At 41.1% G+C, this 18,335-nt stretch overlaps 1 protein-coding gene across 1 annotated transcript in view; it reads left to right on the top strand.

The window, feature by feature from the left end:
- The window catches only part of ankrd13c (ankyrin repeat domain 13C), a 94,300-nt gene that overhangs the window by 3,774 nt on the left and 72,191 nt on the right, over window positions 1–18,335 (top strand). Inside the window, exon 2 of the mRNA XM_078218456.1 lies at window positions 5,733–5,774. Within this exon, the coding sequence (XP_078074582.1) occupies window positions 5,733–5,774 (42 nt within the window). The remainder of the gene's footprint in view (window positions 1–5,732; window positions 5,775–18,335) is intronic.

The following is an 18,335-nucleotide window of genomic DNA, read 5'->3' as shown; positions in this document are numbered from 1 at the left end:
GAAATGCCACCTCTGACGAAGGTCATTCGGGTTATTGGCTCTATTCTCTTCCACAGATGCTGTGGAGATTTTCCAGCATTTTCTGTTTTTGGAACATTAAAATAAAACCTGCCTGATCGTGGTGAGAAGTGTTGATGGAGTATACAATGTTCAGAAACATAAGATCTTGTGCCACATTCCTTAACTACTCATAGACCTTGACCTTCCTCCACAGTGTCCCTTTGCCCCAGAATCCTTGGACCTGCCATTTCTCCCAACGTTGTATAAAATGTTGGTTTGACCACATTTTGGAATAGTGTCCAATTCTGGTCGTCACACTACCAGAAGGACATGGAGGCTTCTGGAGAGAGTGCAGAAAAGGTTTGCCAGGATGTTGCCTGATATGGAGGGTATTAGCTATGAGGAGAGATTGAATAAACTGAGATTGTTTTCTCTGGAAGGACAGAGACTGAAGGGCAACCTGATAGAAGTTTATAAAATCGAAAGGTATAGATAGGGTGAACAGTTGGAAGATTTTTCCCAGGGCAGAAATGACAATTACAAGGGGGCACAAGTTCAAGATAAGGGGGGGACGGTTCAGTGGAGCTGTGCAGGGAAAGTTGTTTTACACAGACTGTGGTGGGGGCCTGGAATGCACTGCGAAGTGAGGTGGTGGAGACAGTTACGTTAGCCACATTTAAGACTTATTTTGATAGGTGTATGAACAAAACTGGGAATAGAGGGATATAAACGGTTGGTCTAGATAGGACAATGTGATCAGCGCAGCCTTGGAGGGCCGAAGGGCCTATTCCTGTGCTGTGTTCTTTGTATTTTTTTTAAAAATTGTGTTTCGTGTTACTGAACAGTTGACCACACCTCACAATATAGTTATACCCTTGGGCCTAGCAGCATGGAGTGAGGTCTATTTCCCTGTAGTTTAAAAAAAAATTCATTCATGGGATGCTGCTGGCAAGGGCAATAGATACAGTGCATCCCTAATTGTCCTTGGCATGGTGATGATGAACCACTACCATGAACTGATGTAGTTGAAGTGAGGAAACTGCTGTTAGTAAGGGAGTTCTAGGATTTTGACCTGTTCATAATGAAGAAATTACAATATGTTTCCAAAATAGGGTGGTTTGTAACTTGGAGGTGATGGTATTTTCATGTGCCGGCTGCTCTTGCTCTAGGTGGTAAAGATTGCAGGTTTGGGGACACTGTTGAAGAAGCCTTGGCGAGTTGCTGCAGTGAATTTTGGAGATGATGCACCAGGATGTGCTGCTAGTGGAGGCAGTGAATGAAGGTGGTGGATGGGGAGTCAATCAAACAGGCTGCTTCATCCTGGATGATATCAAGCTTCTTGAGTGTTGTTGGTGTTGCATTTGTCCGTTTTAATTGGAGAGTGTCCGTCGCACTCTTGATTTGTATCTTGTAGATGTTGAAGAGGCTTTGGGGAGTCAGGAGGTGATTCATCAGCAGCATAATATCCCAGCTTCTGACCTTGCTCTAGTAGCTGCAATATTTATGTGGGTGGTCCAGTTAATTTTTTTGCCAATGACGACTTGCCCAGGATGTGAGATCTGACAATTGTAATTGAATGTCATGGGGAGATAGTGTTTGTGTGGCCGTTGCCTGGCCTGAATGTTATTTGCCACTCATCAGTCCAAACCTGAATTCTGACCATGTCTTGTATGTGGTCAAGGGCTACTTCATTATGTGAAGAATTATGAATGGAACTGAACACTTGAGGAATATTTTGCTTATACTCTAGTTCTTGAAACTTTGATTCACTGCGATAACCACATGTGATTATATATCAGTGTATTTATAAATGGAGATAGCAGGATTTTATGTTGACTACCATTATCTTTTGTATATCTTGTCCTCCTTAATCACATTTTGTATGTATTTTTAAACATCTTTTTTTATCCATAGAACCCCTAGCCTTTGTTTCCTTAAGCAATAAAAATGGACAAGATCACCATACATTTCATACCAAATAGCTCATTTGCAGTGCAGCACTTTTACTAACTTTTAAAATATATATATTGAATCTACTTGGGTAAGAGTTGCTGTTTCTCAAATGCTGTTCTGCTTCAGATTATTTGCTTTACTTGACAAATTACTCTGAATTGGATTTAATATTGCACTTTTTAAACATGAACCCCATGACTACGAAAGCAGACTTGCTTGCAATCTAGAGGCCTCTTTTCGATTTGACCACATACTTGTCTTTATTTTGTCATGAAATATTACAATCCAATTGGGTTATAACTCTGTCACTTTAAGTCTTTCTGAAGTGCTTGGAATCCTAATCCCAAATTTCAATAACTATTTTACCCATAATACAGTTCTAATAGTGGATCAGGTCGCTGTACTGTAATAGCTCCCTCTAATTTTTAACCTAGGCAGTTTTGGTCTGTCCACTATCAATTAAAAAGTTTCTATAAAAAAACTTTATTCCAAATATATAGACTGCTCTCTTTTCATACACTTATTAATTCTGCTACCATTACTACAACATGTGTTTATGCAGCTATATTTGAAAAAACATTGTCCCAAGGCACTTTGCCAGAAGAGAGAGCTCGGGAAGGATGATTGAAGACTGACTTAGTTGTGCTTTTAGAATTTTCCGCAAAGGAGGGGAGAGGGAGCAGTGAGAGAATTACAGAGAGCAGGGTGGAGACATGAAAACTCTAGCACGACCATTGGGACAGAGGAAGGATGGAATGTCCCAATTGCCAGATTTGAAAAAGTGTAAAGTTCGAAATGGGGCAAATCAAGGACTTGGCGGATATTTGAAGATTAGGATTTTAAAAATTATTAATAGCTTGTGGCATGGGAATAATGAATAAACCAAACTTAATGCAGTTATTGGTATGTATTGTACTTGGCTTAAGTTGGAGTTTATGAAACCTGGTGAAGGAAAGAGAGCACTATAGTAGTTGACTTTGGAGGTAACCAAAGCGATGGTGAAGGGGCTAAGTTATGCCCTCCTGCTGAGATAAAAGTAAATTATGAAGCTGGAGACAGAAGGAATTTTAGAAGTCCATCTCCAGATCAAATAGGAGCATCGAGATTGCATAGTTTTGGAAAGACCAAGGGAGGGAAATGAAATTCATGATGAGGGAGTTTGTGGTGAGCAATGAAAACTATGGGTTTGGTCTTCCTGACGTTAAACTGAAGAACTTATGATCCATCTAGGACTTTGGAAAGCCAGTTTCCTCATTTTGGTATAGAGAGAGCTGAGCATTATTCGCATACATACAGAACCTGAGCCAATGTTTGATACTGAGGAGCAGCAAGATGTTGAAGAAAAACAGTGGACCAAGATAGGTGTTTAAAATCCTGAGGTGATGGAGGGGAGGGGAGGGGGCAAATAGTCATTGTCATAAATGCACTAGTGAGGTTCAGAAATGTAATGAATGCACTGGCACCCCCAGGTACAAAGGAGGAGGAAGAAATTAGTTTGGGAGGACGATGAACAAACCCTTTGAATGTAAAGGACAAGGGATGGAACAGATTGTGGTGCTTGAAGGAGTTGGGGTAGAGCCAAGGAATGCTGTAGAGATTTTTTTTTGTTGGCCTAGAGCTGTGGAAATTTAGTATAACGTTTGATGACATTGTCACAAGTCACTTTTACAGAAGTGCCCCCTTTTTTCCAAAAAAGCATAAACAATGAACTTCAAATATAATTCATAACAAAAGGAAACTAATCAAATCAAAATGTTGATGCTATGCACTCCAGTCATTTTGGTGCCCACTGATTGTGGCAGACCTCGAGTAAACTAGTGGGCACCACATACTTCCTCTCCATTGACACTTGGGCTTAGAGCCACAAGGGGAGACAGGCAGATGGACCCATTAATCCCTTCAATTCCACAATGTGTAAATCTGTTTTTCCAAGCTCAACAGCTGTCCCACCAAGAGTTCCTCTGAATTATTCCTCTACATAACTGGTCAGAGATCAGGAATATGGGACTGAAGCGCAAGAAATTTGGTCTATTTCATAATTTGTCTTTCACTATTTTCAGCATTTCTCCCACCTGCCCAAAATAGATCTCCACATTATGCTCCCTGGGCCTATCAAAACTGTTAATCTTAATGTTTCCAGTGTAAATAGTCTCAGTATCTGATATATTTCCTCATAGCTCTAGTTTGTCATGTGTCATTCTGATGAATCCACCCCTTCTGCCCCATCCCTGCAACCCAACACATCCATCATAGCTAATCCACATAACGTACACACTAGGGGCAATTTAGCGTGGCCAATCCACCTAACTGCACATCTTTGGACAGTGGGAGGGAACTGGAGCACCCAAAGGAAACTCGTGCAGACATGGGGAGAACGTGCAAACTCCACACAGTCACCCAAAGATGGAATTGAACATTCGTCCTTGGCGCTGTGAGGCAACAGTGCTAACTAGTGTGCCACCCAACAAAACTGGACCTAGCACAAACTTAAATGGTGTTCCACTTCCAACACTTGTTTCAATCTATCAGCTAGCTTTCTGTTTATGTTTCTGTATTTCCTCATGAACTTGTGCTTGACAACCCTACTTTAAAAAAAATGAAAAAAACAAAATAAAAACCCTACTTTTTGGTATAATACCTGGCTGAAATTCATTGTCCAAGATCTTAATTCATTGTTCTGTCATTGTTTCCATAAAGAACCATTACTTCAGACTGCTGTTCCCATACTCGCCTTCACTTGCTTGGTACACCCTTTACACTGGCACCTGTTAACTTGTGTTCCTATCCTTATCCACATAACTTTTAGTTTTTTTAAATTCAGTCATGGGATGTGGGTACCTCTGGCTGGACCAGCATTTATTCCCCACCCTAATAACCCCTCTGGTACTGAGTGGCTTGCTAGGCCATTTCAGAGGGCATTTAAGAGTCAGAGTCATAGAATCATAGTCAGAAAAGGCCCTTCGGCCCATCAGGTCTGCACTGACATGCAGGAAGCACCTGACTTCCATTTACCAGCACTTGGCCATAGCCCCATAGTCAACCACATTGCTTTAGGTCTGGAGTCATGTAGGCCAGATCAGGTGAAATTTTGTTCCCTTAAGTGCATTAGTGAACCAGATAGGTTCTAACTTTGTATATTGAGCAGGCAAGTTCAGACCTTCACACGTTTCCTCTATTACTTCTATTGCGTTCTCATTTCCTCCCATCTCGCACCTCAACTGTTAATGTTCTTCCTGTCCCCTTCCATTCATGTCTCTAAAGGTGTGGGTTTCCATCTCCAGTAACATTCAATTCTCAGCTTGTATTTATGATTTTTTTTCGATAATCAGAAACTTCCACCAATATCTGCATTGGCTTTGCTTGTAATCTAACAGCTAATATCTTGCTTGCCTTTAATGGAATGACTTCAAAACTAAACTCTTTTTAAATCGGATTTTGTTGCTCTTCATGTGTGTTGTCATAGAATACTGTGTGCTTTGGCTTAGGAGTTTGGTTTAGTAAATTGTATTGATATTGTGTATTAGAGAAAAATTACCATGTCTTATTGTGTAAATGCAGCTACACATGTAGCTTAAGTTATATTTATGAATACAAAAATCTTTCTTTCTCCTGTTCCGCTTCATTAATGTTCTTGTTTTATGTAAAAGCGCAACTAAAGATAAATTAGGATTGATTCAGACATAATTGGGTGTTTTGATTTGGTAAATTTTACTGATGTAAGTACTAAGCAACACAGTTGATAGAAATTGAGTACATCTCAGCTTCTGTTATCTTTTTAGGAAACACACCGTTACACCTCGCTGTGATGCTAGGGCACAAAGGTGAGTACATTTTCATGACCTCTCAAAGTTGCTTTTAGTACTGTATTCTGATTATTCATCTTTATTTAGAATGTTAGTCTGAAAAAGTGAAATTTCTATAAATCTAAAATATTGTCAAATATATCATATTGATCACTCAAAATGTTGCATGTTAAGAGAGTTTAAATTTTAAAAATTAGTATTGAGCAGGCTTTCTTTGAGGCGGATTAAGCCATCAACATAGTTAAAATTGCTGTTAAACTAAGATCAACTTGGTTTAATTCAATTAGAAAAACCTTTTGAGGTGAGAGCTAAATTAACATATTTCTTTTGGTCTTTGATAGAAGTATAATGACTGTTTTGACCCTTGTGGAATCTGATTTTTCTTTGGCCAGATTTCTTCCCATATTGTGTTCAATCAAAAATTGAATTGGATACCCTGTTAATATAGTTGCACAGAATTTTATTGTGTAACAGTATCTCACCTAGGATTTGGTCCTCTGAGTTATGCATAGCAAATATACAGTATACATTATTACAACTCAGCCAGCTACTGTAGGATTGAACAAGCGCCAAGTCTTAATTTGTTTAGAAACTTTTATTTACAGAGACGCACATTGTGCACCTTCAACCCAACAACCACAGTTTCAGCCTATTAATCACCTGAATAGAATTAAACACCCAATTAATATACAATTGGTATACATTGCATTTATTGTACTGTTATCATATTGCAACACAACTATGAAGGCTCCCGTGGCAGTTCTCACATTCAGTCAATACATTGCTTCTAGGAACCTGTGACCATTGTGTCATACGTTGTACAATGCATTATTCTGCTGCTTAAGTGCAAAAAGTAGTGATTTTCTTAAAGCTGCCAAGAGTATCTGATGTGACTTTTTTTTAAATGAATTATTTTTGACATTGCTCAAAGATTCAAAGGAAAGAATTTTGAATTACCATATGTACCCGAATGGAAGTCGAATTTTTTTGAGACCAGTGTTTTGGAAGGGCTCAATGTTTACATGGGTAATGTTTTTGAGGGCCTTACTTTCAACTTAAACCCATTTTCCTGGCACATACCACATGGCTCTCAAAAGAATCCAGGGGGGGGGGGGGGGGAAGGAAAGGGAAGAGCCATGTGGTTGGAAAATGCCACACAGACAGCTCCCAGCCCCTTGGCCTAGGCAAGGGTAGTTTAAGTTTACCTATTATTGCCATGAGTAGGCTTACATTAACACTGCAATGAAGTTACTGTGAAAATCCCCTAGTCGCCACACTCTGGTGCCTGTTTGGGTACATGGAGATAAAATTTTGCTTGGCCAATGCACCTAACTAGCACATCTTTTCAGGACTGTGGGAGGAAACTGGAGCACAGGGCGAATATGTAGACTCTGAACAGACCCAAGCCAGAAATCAAACCCAAGTCCCTGGCGCTGTGAGGCAGCAGTGCTAACCACTGTGCTGCCCCAGGGTCCTGAGTTGGCATTTGCAAGGGCCAATTGGCAAAGCCTGAGCCTCGCCTCCCCCATGCCACCCCAGGAAGGCTAAGGGTGATTGAGGTGTGGGGGTGCTGCCAATCTTAAGTTTCTCTTTATTTATACTAAGTCATATTATGCTTTGACTGTTGTAACTGAGGGATTTCTCTGGCAAGCAGGTCTAAGTTTTAGGCGATATAAAATTGAGGCTACAGTACTACAGCATTGCCCTTGATGGAGGATGTGAATAAAGTGCTGTTTCTATTATAAATATGAACATATGAATTTATAATGGAAAAAGCATACAGATGTAAATGTTTCTCATATAGATTTCTGTTCTTTTCCCTTTGGACATCACGGCCAGAATTTTATCGGCATGCCCGCCCCAGAATCGGGGTGGGCGTGGCTCGCAAAACGGAATTCTCCATTGGCCTCGGGTGGGATTTTACGAGCCTCGTCTGAGCGGGGTTGTAAAATCCTGCCCCACATCTTTAGTGTATGCAGATTTCTTGCAACTGTGGTTCAATTTTTGTTTTTGTAAATGACAGTAGATGTAAATGAATAGTTAAGGAATGCATTGTCAAAAGTAGCAAATGACAAAAACTATAAATAGTGAAGTTTAGAGAATCAAACTGGGCAATTAGCAGCAGATAGCAATAAAATAGTGGCAAACAACATTTCTCAGTTTAAAAAAAATGGCTGCCTCCTTGGTTTCTGTACAAATCTGAACACTTGTACTGTAAACCTGATTTCAAATAGTGAAAATTGGGAAACGTACAAGAAAATGATTAAATTTATCAAAGCTCCATTTTCTTATTCCATCTATGCTTATTTGATTAAGATCTGAGATTTTGGATTTGTTTACATAATTGTTCACAGAAGGGACTCGAACTAACCAGCTGCAGGTCCCAGCATGCCCATGTTTCCAGCATTTTCTCAAATTTTAATGATTGACCTTGCACAACATGCTCCAGGACTTGCTGTTTCTAAACACTTTGCACCAAAGGATATGAAGTCAGAATGAACTTATATTCTTCCCCCTTCCCAGCGAATCCATATTTAAATAAAGAAATATGATTTTTAAAGATCAATCAGTTTATGAACTATTCAACTTAATGTAAGTAATGTAAGTGTTTTACTATAAATGTAAGTACTGTGTGCATATATACAGCAAATGTTACAAGTGGATGAAAAACGAAAGTTAAAACTGCCAGGTTTAAGCGTGCTTATATTTAATGCTCTATTCTAAATAGTTACAGCAGCTACCTTTATTTATGCTGAAAATCAAAACAGTGAATGTTCTTATTAACATTTTCAAATTCTGAAAGGAATATACCATTATTTTGGTTTAGAGCAAAGTTCTCAATTTTTTGTAAGCTCTGATGCAAGTGACCTTCACATTTTACAGATTGGCCTTTGCTCAGAAGTCACAGTCTAAACATATCTTAAGATGTGCCTCTTATTACATGCAGATGTTTATTTATATAACTGCAGCATTTGTGCTGCATGATGCTGCATCTGAGTAACTTTTTTAGTCATTCGTGGGACATGGGCGTCACTGGCTGGGCCAGCATTTATTGCTCATCCCTAGTTGGCACTTGAAAAGTTGGTGATGAGCTGCTGTCTTAAATCATTGCAGACCACGTGCTGTGGGTTGACCCACAGTGTCATTAGGGAGGGAATCCCAGGATTTTGACCCAGCGACTACGAAGGAACAGTGATATATTTCCAAGTCAGGATGGCGAGTGGCTTGGAGGGTAACTTGTAGGTGGTGGTGTTCCCATGTATTTGCTGCCCTTATCCTTCAAGATGGAAGTGGTCGTGGGTTTGGAAGGTGCTGTCTAAGGATCTTTGGTGAATTGCTGTATCTGCATTGGATAAGAAAAAAACTTTTCAAGAGCCAATCAAAGAACACGTTATCATTCATGGTGTATTGTACCTTTTTTCAGCAATGTAACCTCTTTCTCACTGAGTAATTGAATATTCATAAGATGTCAAAACTCTGAGGACAACAGTTTTGTAACACTGATTTGACTTGAACAAAAAGTACTTTAATACATTTGAGCAAGAAACCTATCAATCCACAGTAAGCCAATTTCAATCAAATTATTCACTAAATACTTATTAAGTAGGTAATGAAAACTGCTTGCATGCACACTTGTCTGGCTGCATCTTGAGAATTCTGGTTTTCCCACAACTTGTCAATATATTCAGTGTGCTAGAGAGAGAGGTACATCACAAAAGTGATGGTTTTCAGTTTTTATGTATGTAGTTGCAATATTCAGAATGCATCACCTTATGATTAAAAAGTTTTCTTTAAAAACTATTTTAACTTGGATAGACAGCAGTAGAAGGGGGGAATCCTAAATGAAAAAGTTTGGTATTTTGCATTTGTTAACAGTTCGGGCTAGTAAATGAAAATTGAATGATTAGTCGAGTCCATCACGCAAACCAGCCTCCCATCCATTGACTCCATCTACACTTCGTGCTGCCTTGGAAAAGCAATCAACAATCAAGGACCCAACGCACCCCGAACAAACTCTCTTGTACCTTCTTCTGTTGGGTAAAAGATACAAAAGTCTGAGACCATGTACCAACCGACTCAAACAGCTTCTTCCCTGCTGCCATCAGCCTTTTGAATGGGCAATACCATATATTAAGCTGATCTTTCTCTACACCCCATCAGTAACTGCAACACTATATTTTGCACCCTTTCCTTTCCTTCTCTCCTATGTAATAGCGTGTAAGAAACAATACTTTTCACTGTATCCCAATACACATGACAATGTTTGAAATTTTAAAAACATTCTCACCAAAAGGGACAAAAATTTACACTGCTGAGTGCAATGTGTAAGGCATTTCTCTGGTGTGATTGATGTTGGCTAAGCCCGAAGGATATTGAGAGATCACTTGCTCAAGATGCTGGCCATTGGGAGTGGGCAAAACCTCGATGCAGTGCCAATGTTCATTGAAGCAAGAACCACATCCGTTGTGAGAAGAGGGGGAAAACTTCATCCATGAGAAAAGACAGGGAGTGCTTTGGGGATGAGGGTGGAGTTATTACAAATCCACAGTGGAAAATGCTTCAGAAAATATATGACCATATTTGCTCCTAAAATTAGTAAATAATTGCTAGCTTGTGGTATTCACAAGGGAAGATATGAACATCAAGCCCTATTCCAAAATAAGAGTGTAATTCAAACTATGATATTTTGAGATGGAAGCCTTTGTCAAACAAAAGGTTTAATCTAACGGTCCAGGATTTAGATGGTATTCATCCCAGATAGTCAGGAGAGATTAGTGAGGAGATTTGCATAGCACTGACGAGTGAGCCAGTGGAAACTGGAAAAGTACGAGTAGATTAGCACCAGGCATAATATGCTTATATTTGAAAAAGGTAGCACAATTAACCCACAAAACAATATGTGATAATGTTGATCTTTATCAATTTGGTTGCTTCACATGGAATTAATGAATAGACTTGAGGGTTCTCTTAAAATCTAAATTATTTCACCAATTTCATTGATTAAATTTGAGGAAGTGACAACTCAAATAATGCCTTGATAATCCCTTGACCTTGTGTACATAGATTTTCAAAAAGCTTTATAGGTCTATGCCTTTTGCAGGCTATGTAGGATTAATGTAAGTTACACAAGAAATCCATTTACTATGTTTACATTTTTGATAAACACTTTCAATCCAACTCACTATTGTTCCAAACATTTAAATGCAAAATAATATGAAATGTAATTAGCCTATGCTCTAGACTTAAGAAAAGTTAATAAAGTTCCACAGAAAAGATGACTAATTAAACAAATCTTTGGGAGCACAAAGCAGTACTTTTGTGTAGAAACATAGAAAAACTACAGCACAAAACAGGCCCTTCGGCCCCACAAGTTGTGCTGAATATATCCCTACCTTCTAGGCCTACCTATAACCCTCCATCCTATTAAGTCCCATGTACTCATCCAGGAGTCTCTTAAAAGACCCTATTGAGTTTGCCTCCACCACCACTGACGGCAGCCGATTCCACTCACCCACCACCCTCTGTGGAAAAACTTCCTCCTAACATTTCCCCTGTACCTACCCCCCCGGCACCTTAAACCTGTGTCCTTTCGTAGCAGCCATTTCCAACCTGGGGAAAAAGCCTCTGAGAGTCCTCCGGATCTATGCCTCTCAACATCTTATATACCTCTATTAGGTCTCCTCTCATCCTACGTCTCTCCAAGGAGAAAAGACCGAGCTCCCTCAGCCTATCCTCATAAGGCATGCCACTCAATCCAGGCATCATCCTTGTAAATCTCCTCTGCACCCCCTCAATCTTTTCCACATCCTTCCTGTAATGAGGCGACCAGAACAGAGCACAGTACTCCAAGTGGGGTCTGACGAGGGTCTTGTATAGCTGCATCATTATCCCCAGACTCCTAAACTCAATCCCTCAATTGATAAAGGGCAGCACACCATACGCCTTCCTAACCACCTCCTCCACCTGCGGGGCCGATTTTAGAGTCCTATGGACCCAGACCCCAAGGTCCTTCTGATCCTCTACAGTACTAGGAGTCTTTCCCTTTATATTGTACTCCTTCATCCCATTTGACCTGCCAGAATGGACCACTACGCATTTATCTGGGTTGAAGTCCACTTCTCCGCAAAGTCTTGAATCCTATCTATGTCCCTCTGTAACTTCTGACATCCCTCCAGACTATCCACAACCCCACCAACCTTCGTGTCGTCGGCAAACTTACCAACCCATCTCTCCACTTCCTCATCCAGGTCATCTATGAAAATGACAAACAGCAAGGGTCCCAGAACAGATCCCTGGGGAATACCACTGGTGACCGACCTCCATTTAGAAAAAGACCCATCTATACCCACTCTCTGCCTCCTTTGGGCAAGCCAGTTCTGGATCCACAGGGCAGCAGCCCCTTGGATCCCATGCCCTCTCACTTTTTCTAGAAGCCTTGCATGGGGGACCTTATCGAATGCCTTGCTAAAATCCATATAACCCACATCTACCGCTTTCCCTTCGTTAATGTGTTTAGTCACATTTTCGAAGAACTCCACCAGGTTCGAAAGGCACAATCTGCCTTTGACAAAGCCATGCTGAGTATTCTTGAGCATACTAAACCTCTCTAAATGCTCATAAATCTTGTCCCTCGGGATCTTCTCCATCAGCTTACCAACCACTGAGGTTAGACTCACTGGTCGGTAATTTCCTGGGCTATCCCTATTCCCCTTCTTGAAAATAGGAACCACATCCGCAATCCTCCGGCACCTCTCCCGTCTCCATCGACAACGCAAAGATCATCGCCAGAGGATCTTCCCTCGCCTCCCACAGTAACCTGGGGTACATCCCATCTGGACCCGGCGACTTATCTATCTTGATCCCACTCAAAGATTCCAGCACAACCTTTGTTAAAGTCCACATACTCAATCTTTTCAGTCCACCGCAAGCCCGCAGTACACCCACCCAGGTCCTTCTCTGTGAAAACCGAGGCAAAATACTCATTAAGCACCTCTGCCATTTCTACTGGTTCTGTACAGACTTTCCCGCCGTCACCTTTTATAAGCCCTATTCCTTCATGTCTCATCCTTTTACTCTTCACATATTTATAGAATGCCTTAGGGTTTTCCTTAATCCTACCTGCCAAGGCCTTCTCGTGACCCCTTCTGGCTCTCCTAATTTCCTCCTACAAGCTGTATGCTCATCTAGATCCCTATCTTCGCCAAGCTCTCTGAACCTTTTGTATGATTTCCTTTTCTTCTCGACTAGGTCCCGCACAGCTTTCGTGCACCACGGTTCCTTTAACCTACCAACTCCTCCCTGTCTGCTCGGAACGTTGTCCTGAAGAACTTTAGACAGACATTCCTTGGAAAAACTGCCACCTCTTCAGTACATTTCCCCGAGAATACCTCCTTCCAATTTACTCCTCTAATTTGCTGCCTTATGTCTTCATATTTCCCCTTACTCCATAGAAACGCTTTCCTAGCTTGCCTGATCCTTTCTTTTTCCAATGCAAGCTTAAAGGAGATAGAGTTATGATCGCTATCCCCAAGATGCTCTCCCACTGAGAGATCTGACACCTGTCCAGGTTCATTGGTCGGTATCAGATCAAATACAGCCTCTCCTCTTGTAGGCTTGTCCACATGCTGTGTCAGGAAACCCTCCTGAATACACCTAACGAACTCCTCCCCATCCAATCCCCTTCCCCTAGGGATATTCCAATCTATGTTTGGGAAATTAAAGTCTCCCATCACAACAAGCTCTGCTATTACTGCATCTCTCCAGGATCTGTTTCCCTATCTGCTCCTCCACCTCCCTGTTACTATTGGGCGGCCTTTAGAAAACTCCCAGCAAAGTGATCGACCCCTTCCCACTCCAAACTTCCACCCACAGAGACTCTGCAGACAATCCCTCCACAGCATACACCTTCTCTACAGCTGTGACACTATCCCTAATCAGCAGTGCCACTCCACCCCTCTCTTGCCTCCCTCCCTGTCCTTCCTGAAACATCTAAATCCCGGCACCTGGAGTATCCAGTCCTGTCCCTGAGACATCCAAGTCTCCGTAATGGCCACACCTGTCCCTAAAGAGGTCCCAATGGTCCAGGAACCTGAATCCCTGCCCCCTGCACCAGTCCCTCAGCCACACATTCATCCTCCACCTCACTCCATTCCTGCCCTCACCTTCCCGTGGCACAGGCAGCAATCCTGAGATTACTACCTTTGCTTTCCTCCTCCTCAGCTGTCTCCCTAATTCCCTAATACTCTCTTTTCATGACCCCTTCCCCCTTCCTACCCACATCAGCGGTACCAATATGTACCGCTACCTCTGGCTCCTCTCCCTCCCACCTCAGGATTTCTGGGACTCGACCACATGGGACTAGATAAGAGATTGGAGGGTCACAGCAGCTTCCAGAATTGATAAAAGTACTAAGGGCTCAATATCAGAACTACTACTGTTTTTTTTTAAACAAGGAAGCAGTCTAAAAACTGCAGAATAAGAAAACAAAATGTGAGAGGGATGAACAATGGCTGATGAAATTTGATACAAAAAGAATTGCATAAAGGAAGAATAAAAAACAATATGCATACTTCATTAATGATGTTGAAATGGCTGCAAATTAAATTGAGATATCCAGGAGTCTGGAAAGATTCCATATTTGAATATATCCAGCCAATGCAGAGTAACAATTAACAGTGTTAAGAACCCCAATGATATTAGACGTGCGGTTATCCCAAAACCCAGAAGGGTAACTTTGCAGGTTCTTAAGAGTGCATTTTTTGAATTTAGTGTAAGGTGAGGAAAGGTCCAGTCTTGTAACCATTCAAATGCAATAATTTTAATTAACATGTAAAAATACAAAACAAAGGTACATAACTACAATAATGGCTATGCATACAAGTACTATGTTCTAGAATTAACCCCTTTCTCTCTCTACACTCCTGAACTCTGAGAATAGCCCCTTGTCTCAAAACAACATCCCGACAGTATAACTCTGAGCTAAATCCAGCAAATAGTTAACACCCACTAGTTACCTTTGAGTTTAGGCAACCTTCGGCTCAGCATAGTTTTTCTCCAAGGTTTTCAAAACAACAGGTTCTAGCCTTGAATTCTGCTGTCTGGGAGAACTTTTACTTCCAACTGGGCATTGATATGGTTGTAACTGCTTGCCAGCTGTTCACTCCTCTCTTCCCTCTCCTGTCAGTACTGAGCAACTGCTATACATTATACCATATTTGCTTTTTATCTAAATGACTCTCCTTAGTCTCTAGTGTGAACTGTATTCTTATGTCTCCACTTTGAATCAAAACCCCTCCAGAGAGCTGCACTCAATTCCCATCCCACTCTTCAGACTTTATTTTATCCTAGCTTCTTTAATCTTTATTTTATCTAATTCTTAAGATTTTTGACAAAAGCTAACAGCCTGTTTAATGGCACAGCCAAGATAGTAGAAAATAAATTAGAAGTAGCTGTGATTGAACTATTGTGTGTTCTGGGCAGACCTGGGTGCTGAAAAACAAATGAGTCATTAGGTAGTGTAGAGGAGAGCCACAATGTTGATCACTAATGTTTGGCTCTGAATAATGAGGAAAAAATGGAGCCACTTGGAGTTTCCAGCATGAAAACCTGGAATTTGATCTTGTAAGGGAGTAGTGCCCAACATGGCAACTCAGTAAAGGCATGTGATACTAAATGGATCTTGGCTCTTTACACGTCATTTAACTGGAAAGGAGAGGAAAGCGAGGAGTGGAACAGCTGGCAAGCAGTTACTTCCAGCTGGGCATTGATATGGTTGTAAAAGTTCTTGAAACCTCACAGAAAAACTTGTTGAACCGAAGGCTTCCTAAACTCAAAGGTATCGAGTGGGTGGTAACTATTTGCTGGATTTAGCTCAAAGTTATGTTGTAGGGATGTTGTTTTGAGATGAGGGGCTTTTCTTAGAGTTCAGGAGCATAAATACAGGAGAATGGGATAATATAGCAATTGTGTGTAGAGCCATTATTGTAGTTGCGTACCTTTTTGTTTTGTATTGTTGTTGTGTTTATACGTGTTAGTTAAAATTATTGTCTTTGAATCTTGGCTCTTTACACTTCATTTGACTGAGGACTGCAGCCTGGGTTAGCTGGACGGTTCGTGGGGTCAAATACTGACACAATTATCTTTTGACTGGGTTGCTAGTGCTTTTATGTGATAAGCCCCATTGTCACTGCCCACTTGGTCAGGAGTGAACAGGAGCACTCCTGCTCCCTCAGGGCAACAAACTCCACAAAACATTGATTACAAATGGACATTTGTGATGGACAAATGGACAAGCCGGGGCGGCATGGTAGCACAGTGGTTAGCACTGCTGCTTCACAGCTCCAGGGACCTGGGTTCGATTCCCGGCTTGGGTCACTGTCTGTGTGAAGTTTGCACATTCTCCTCGTGTCTGCGTGGGTTTCCTCCGGGTGCTCCGGTTTCCTCCCACAGTCCAAAGATGTGCGGGTTAGGTTGATTGGCCATGCTAAAATTGCCCCTTAGTGTCCTGGGATGCGTAGATTAAAGGGATTAGTGGGTAAAATATGTAGGGATATGGGGGTAGGGCCTGGGTGGGATTGTGGTCGGTGCAGACTCGATGGGCCGAATGGCCTCTTTCTGTACTGTAGGGTTTCTATGACTTCTATTGATAGGTTAAGTGAGTGCTGCAAAATGTGGAAGATGGAGTTTAACATGGATAAGTGTGAGGTTACCAATTTTGATAGTTTGCCCGTTGCATTTTCCTATCTAAATGGAGAAAAACTTCATAGTGCTTTGTTGCAAAGAGATCTGGGTGTTCTCATGCATGAATTGCAGGTACCCATCTCGAGCTGGCTCTTAGAATTATAAGAATCATAAGAACTAAGGACAGAGGCAAAATTGAAACTGGCTTGGTTGTTTCTCTCTATTACTATTTTGAGTATGTCTGGAATAATTTAAGGAGCACTTCATATTATTTTGCTTTCTAAATATGCTATGATCATGGCTGATCTCATCTTGGCCTCAATTTAACGGTCGTTCACCGTAGCCCTTCAGATCCTTACTAATTAAAAATCTGTTCACCTCTTCCTCAAATGTAACGTTCCAGCATACAGCATGCTCTGGGGCAGTGAATTCCCCAGACTCACTCACGACCCTTTGAGGGAAGTAATTTCTCCTCATCTCTTTTAAATCTGCTACCCCTTATCCTGAAACTATGATTTCTGGATTGCCCTACAAGAGGAAACCTTCTTTCCATGTCTACTTTGTCAAATTTCCCCTTTTATCATCTTGTAGACAGACCTCAATTAGATCCCCTCTCATTCTTCTAAACTCCAGGGAGCATAGGTCTAAACTGCCCAATCTCTCATACCCCTCATCCCTGGAATCAATCTAGTGAACCTCCTCCGAACTGCCTCCAATGCAAATATATCCCCCCTCAAGTTAGGGGACCAAAACTGTTCACAATATTCTAAGAGTGATCTCACTAATGCTTTGTACAGTAGCAGCAACACTTCATTACTTTCATATTCTATTCCTTTAGCAATAAATGTCAAGATTCCATTTGCCTTCCTTATTAGTTGCTGTACCTGCATTCTAACTTTCTGCGATTCATGCATGAACACCCAGATCCCTTTGTACCAAAGCACTATGAAGTTTCTCTCCATTTAGATAATTTGCCCTTTGCATTTTTCCTATTAAAATTAATAACCTCATACTTATCCATGTTAAACTCTATCTTCCACATTTTGCTGCACTCAATCTATCAATGTCCATTTGTAAATTTCTTATTTCATTTTTGTAATTTACTATCTCTCCTATTTTAGTGTAATCTGCAGATTTGGCTATGGCACCTCCTATCCCTGCATCCAAGTCATTAATGTAATCCTCACATGGGATTTCTGAATTTGCAAGCTTTAATTAGCAACACTGGAAATGGCTGAAAATTGAAACTGGCTTGGTTGTTTCTCTCAACTATTTTGAGTAATATGTTTGGAATCATTTAAAGGGCGGCACGGTAGCACAATGGTTAGCACTGCTGCTTCACAGCTCCAGGGACCTGGGTTCGATTCCCGGCTTGGGTCACTGTCTGTGGAGTTTGCACATTCTCCTTGTGTCTGCGTGGGTTTCCTCCCACAGTCCAAAGATGTGCAGGTTAGGTTGGTTGGCCATGCTTAAATTGCCCTTAGTGTCCTGAGATGCGTAGATTAGAGGGATTAGTGGGTAAATATGTAGAGATATGGGGGTAGGGCCTGGGTGGGATTGTGGTCGGTGCAGACACCATGGGCCAAATGGCCTCTTTCTGTACTGCAGGGTTTCTATGATTCTATGACTTCATATTATTTTGCTTTCTAAATATTTGTTGGAACTGGCTGTTGATTGTAGGTGATAAATCTGAATTCCACAGTTCAAATAAACTAATAAGGTATTTTATAATATGTTTAGTAGCAGGACACTCGTAGGAACTTTAAGATGAGGAAAAGGTGAGTTTGTAAAACAGTCTGTACCAAAGTAATTTGGGCTCATAGCCTAAAGTCTGCTGGTTAAATCAAAGTCCTCAAGGAGTCTAACAACACCAGGTTAAAGTCCAACAGGTTTATTTGG

Source organism: Mustelus asterias, chromosome 8, assembly GCF_964213995.1.
Source record: "Mustelus asterias chromosome 8, sMusAst1.hap1.1, whole genome shotgun sequence".
Taxonomy (NCBI): Eukaryota; Metazoa; Chordata; class Chondrichthyes; order Carcharhiniformes; family Triakidae; genus Mustelus; species Mustelus asterias.
This window is presented reverse-complemented; position numbering and strand designations above follow the sequence as displayed.